This window comes from Zingiber officinale, chromosome 10A (genome assembly GCF_018446385.1).
Source record: "Zingiber officinale cultivar Zhangliang chromosome 10A, Zo_v1.1, whole genome shotgun sequence".
NCBI classification, from domain to species: Eukaryota; Viridiplantae; Streptophyta; class Magnoliopsida; order Zingiberales; family Zingiberaceae; genus Zingiber; species Zingiber officinale.
This window is the reverse complement of record NC_056004.1, coordinates 11626668-11631426: the sequence shown is the minus strand read 5'-3', so window position 1 is coordinate 11631426 and position 4759 is coordinate 11626668. Positions and strand designations below refer to the sequence as shown.

General features: G+C 38.6%; 1 protein-coding gene across 1 annotated transcript; it reads right to left on the bottom strand.

Annotated features, from left to right (window-relative positions):
• Positions 1 to 1373: 1373 nt before the first annotated feature.
• LOC122027947 (transcription factor MYB88-like) lies at positions 1374 to 2430 on the bottom strand. The gene is made up of 5 exons (XM_042586962.1): positions 2381 to 2430; positions 2100 to 2279; positions 1883 to 2016; positions 1610 to 1755; positions 1374 to 1503 (listed from the first exon to the last, which is right to left on the bottom strand). Exons 1-5 carry the CDS (start codon positions 2425 to 2427, stop codon positions 1426 to 1428), a joined length of 585 nt encoding a protein of 194 aa, XP_042442896.1. The 5' UTR covers positions 2428 to 2430; the 3' UTR covers positions 1374 to 1425.
• Between the last annotated feature and the right edge of the window lie 2329 nt (positions 2431 to 4759).

Genomic DNA, 4759 nt, shown 5'->3' with positions numbered 1-4759 from the left:
TTGTCCCCACACAAACTTAGTTGGTACCACACTTAGCTATTCCATTGTGAATATGAAAATTATGCATGTGATATATATATATATATATATATATATATGTCATCCCAGTACATAGTACTGATTCTGTATAACTGTTGTACGCTAAGAACCTAAAAACAAAATCAAACCAAAAAAACAGTTCATTACTGACAATCTAAATGACTGAAACTTTGAATATTTATAAGTGGTCTCAACTGGGCATAAATCTTTGGTTATCTCCTTCAGTGTCTTCTTTGGTTTCTGATGTAAAACCTATATCACGATATAATATTAATAGTTCAAAGATAAGTTACTGGACAACAAGTACAGTATACAATAAGCAATCTTGATGTCTGGTAAGTACGTGTTGAATCGCTCAAACTCATGGCAAATCTGCACAAATATAAATATGAATCAAAATTCTAGAACCACCAAAATCAACATAAATCATTCTTTAAAAATAAAGTCAAACCTAGAAGGCCAATTCTCTTGTATGACACATCACAAGTGCAGCAACTTGGCCTGCTGTTGGCTCAATTTACTGAAGAGTAGAAAGTACAAAAACCGCCGTTTTACCCATTCCAGACTTTGCTTGACAAATAACATCCATTCCCAGAATAGCTTGTGGAATACATTCATGTTGTACTGATGAAAATTGAGGAGTACCCCAGTAAGTAAAAAATAATCTTCTGGATCCTTTAATGGAAAGGTTTACCTTATTCTCCACCAAACTGAGAAACATGCAAGTGATCTTTACCTGCAAAATACCATAAAGATTTATGCATCTATCCACTCGATGATGAAATGAGATATCTATTTAAATTTAAATAGGGTTCTCCTGATTTGCTCTCAAATTAAGAAAGTAAAATGAGCAGAGGACAAGTCTATAGTTCTAGTACTTTAATTGAAAAAAACCACTTCCATATAGTTTCACTGATTACCTCATACGCCTAAGATAAAAGCAGCATGGACTTTAATTGAAATTACTAGGCATGATAATGATAATGATCCTTTTTTTTTGCACCATCACTGACCAAGGTAAGTTTAATTTAGAGTTGAAAAAGGTAAGTTTAATTTAGAGTTGAAATGTGGTTACAGTAAATCAAAACCCTAACATAGAGTTGAAATGCACTGGTATGCATAAATTCATGAGATTACTTATGGAAGAAACGATTAGGAACTGATCAAGACTGAACCAAACAAGATAGATGTAGCTAACATAAACCAAATGAGTGAAACCAGTCACTCATGCATAAACGAGACATGGAACTAGCATATGTTGAATCAAATTACAGGAACTATGATCCACTCCAATTAGAACCATCAATGTGAGGTCATGAAAACATTGAATATTTACAAGAGAAAAATACTCTTGAAGCTTCAAGCAATGACAGGTAGCTTGATTAGTTACCTGATTACAAAATTAGCAATTCTTTTTCTTAGTAGCCCACTGTCTTCAGTTTGAATCAAGTACTCTTGAAGCTCCTAATGGTTCAAAGTTTCCAAAGATTCACAACACCAATGAAATAGAAGTTAGGTTAACATTTCAAGCAAATTGAATATAAATCATTTGCGCTGACAAAATTAGCACCTTCCAAGCCTCATCAAGACTTTGGTTGGTATTTTCTGCATTAACCTTCTTGGAAAGGGTAGTCAGCAATTCAGCTTGTTGCAACAAGGCAGTTAGTTTTGGGTCATCTCTCCCAAGGAAAGTTGCTTGACTAACCTTATTGGAAGCTGCTTAGTCATTAGGAAAAGGCGAGGGCTTAGGGGGAAGCAGAAGGCATCAACAAATCTTTTCACAAAAAGAAGATAAACCAAATTGATAGTGGTTTACCATCATATGTATAGCCTCTCATATTACCTGATGACTGATTAACTGTGTCAAAGTTTTGAACTTCTAATAGAGGTGGCCTTTGCAGATGTTGAGCTGGACCATGTTCCCCAAGAGATCTCCTATGTGCTTCAATTGTCTCTTTGAGAGGAGAGATGTGATACCTATCTTGCAAATGAAATACTAATAAGAAAAATAAATAATTAAACTTTTTCTTGGTGGTTTAGTTCACAGTGAATTCATCTACCCCATCTGCTTATTTGATGTCGATGGTTCCCCTATTAGTATTGCTATAGATGGTTCTTCAACAAGAACCCTCTTATTGCTTGGGTCCAAAGATGGAACACTATTCTCCTTGGATGAAGCCTCAAATTTTGCCCTTTTCTTGCAGAGGGTGGAGAAGCGGTTCTTTACAGCGTTATCTGTTCTGTTGTAAAGCAAATACAAATCATATTTATACAACCTGTCCACCCATCACAGCGGATGGCTTATTAGTAAATACTAAATAAAGAAGTTTGGTTGAAATACCTTCCTGATACAACCTTTGCAATCTCTGTCCATCTGTTGCCAAACATCTTTTGTGCATGATTGTCAGAAAGCTTCAAGCAATGACAGGTAGCTTGATTAGTTAGATTACAAAACCCAAACAACTATATAAGAAATCCAGATTTGATCAAACCAGTAACTTAAATCAATAAATGACACAGATGTAAGTAATAATGCAATAAAAAGGAGAAAAGAAATACCTTAAAGGCAAGGTACTGATATGTCTTGTTAATTAGCTCCAGGGAACACGAGCTCTGCTTCTTCAACTCAACTGCTCGATCCACAACCAGCAAAAAAATTGTTAGAAAACTAACTGAATTCCTTGCGATCAAACAGTCCACCCAAGAAGCCAAACAAAACAATCCACAACCATCATGCATGATCATAAAAAAAGGGAAATGTAGGACTTAGACTGTTTCGAAGACCAAATGCGAACCATTAAGCAAGTTTAAGATCGTACACAACTCCAACCTCACACCGTCCAGAAAGAAAGCAAACCACGAAAAACACATAAAACATGGATCGATTGATCGAGGAGGAGAAAAGGGAAATGTAGACTTACAGACGAACTTGAGCTCCTTAGGCTCGATTTCCAGTAACCCTCCTCTCATTTCTCTTCGACTCTGTTTGCGATTTGTTGCCTCCTCCTAACAAATTGAAAGTGTAGAACCCGTAGATTGGTACAACGATGGAATCTCAGAGAGGAAAGGTTCGATTTTGGCGGAGTGCAGATTTTGTAGACCCAGGAGATTGATATAATCAGAGTTCGAAGGTGGTCTCGCAGACAGCCACTAAAAGGCAGGAACCAAACCGATCTACGAGCGTATATTTGCAAAGAAAACAAATCGATCGAGTAAACCCTACACATATCAACCGATCCACTCAAATCTCCTAGCGACGACCACAATAGTGAAAAGGCAAACAAAACCAACATCAGATCAAAGAACTGCAACAGGTAAGAGTGTAGATGTAAGGAGGGGATTAGGGTTTTCACATTTCCACAGTGCCTCAATCTTCACCCTCAATCTTCCCAGGCGGTGAAAAGGGCCTCAAAAACTTCATCCAGCGGAACCCCTCTCCTTCCGAGGCAAAGGCAAGGGCGGGCGGCGAGGAGAGCATCGCGGTGTTGCTGGCGCGGGCGAAGGCGAAGCACCCTGAGCTTCCCCTTTTCCTGCCCGGGACGATCGTGATCCCCAAAGAACCCTTTCCACATGTATAGTGGGATCGTGCAGAGGGTCACCGACGGGAAGACCGGTGTGCTCTTCGAAGGGGGGAATTGCATCTATCATTTATGCTGCGGTTTTGCTTAGGATCGGAGCAGGTGGTTTTGATCCTGATCGGGAGAGGCAGGTACGCTAGAAGGAGAAGATGGAGATGAGGGGCTGAGAGAGATGGCCGGAGGAAAGTGGTGGTGTCATAGCGACGATATAGGTTTAGGGCTAAGTATGGGTGGACGGCGTGACATAAGTTTACGTTTGGAGGGAAGAATGAAGTGTTGAAATTTTCGTCTAAGTATGGGTGGAAAAATTAAATTATTTTATTTAATCATAGACATCAGATTTTAAAAACCGCTGTAAAAATCGGTGTCTATTAACGAAAAAAAGGCGCTCATAGACATCGCCTAAAAAACCGATGTCTATGAGCGAAAATCTGCGCTCATAGACACCGGTTTTGGAAAAAATCGGTGTAAAATACTCAAAGATATCGGTTTTTGCTTAAAACTGTTGTTGTTCCACCGATGTCTATGAGGGTTTTTGTTGTAGTGAATTTCCGAAAACAAATTAGGAAAGTTTTAATTTTTGATTGAATTAAATTTCCTTTGCTTGGTTTAAAGTGGTCGGCCACATTGTTGATGAGAACAAATTAGTTTTAATTAAAAAAATTTTCCTTATCAATGGAAAAAGAATTAAGGAAATTTTTATTTAAATATCCTTATTTGCCAAGGCCAAGGATTATAAAAGAGAGGGTATAGGTGCCTTCATGGCTAACAACTCTATTATTTTTCCTCTCTCTTTTTTCTTCCTTGGTGTGGCCGGCCATCCTCTCCTCCTTTCTTCTCTTTGATGGCCGAACCTCATCCTTCTTGTGGAGACTCATATGGTGGCCGGATCAAGTTTAGAGAAGAAGAAGAAGAAGGAGAGAAAGAAAGCTTTGTTTCTAGCATCCCTTGGAGCATGGTGGTGGTGGCCGAACCTCTTCATCCTAGGAGAAGTTTTGATGGCCAAAACTTGTAAGGAAGAAGAAGGTGCTAGGTGGTTCTCATCTCGGAAGATCGTTGCCCACACAACGTCCGAGGTTAGAAGAGGAATACGGTAGAAGATCAAGAGGTCTTTCTAAAAGGTATAACTAGTAATTTTTCTT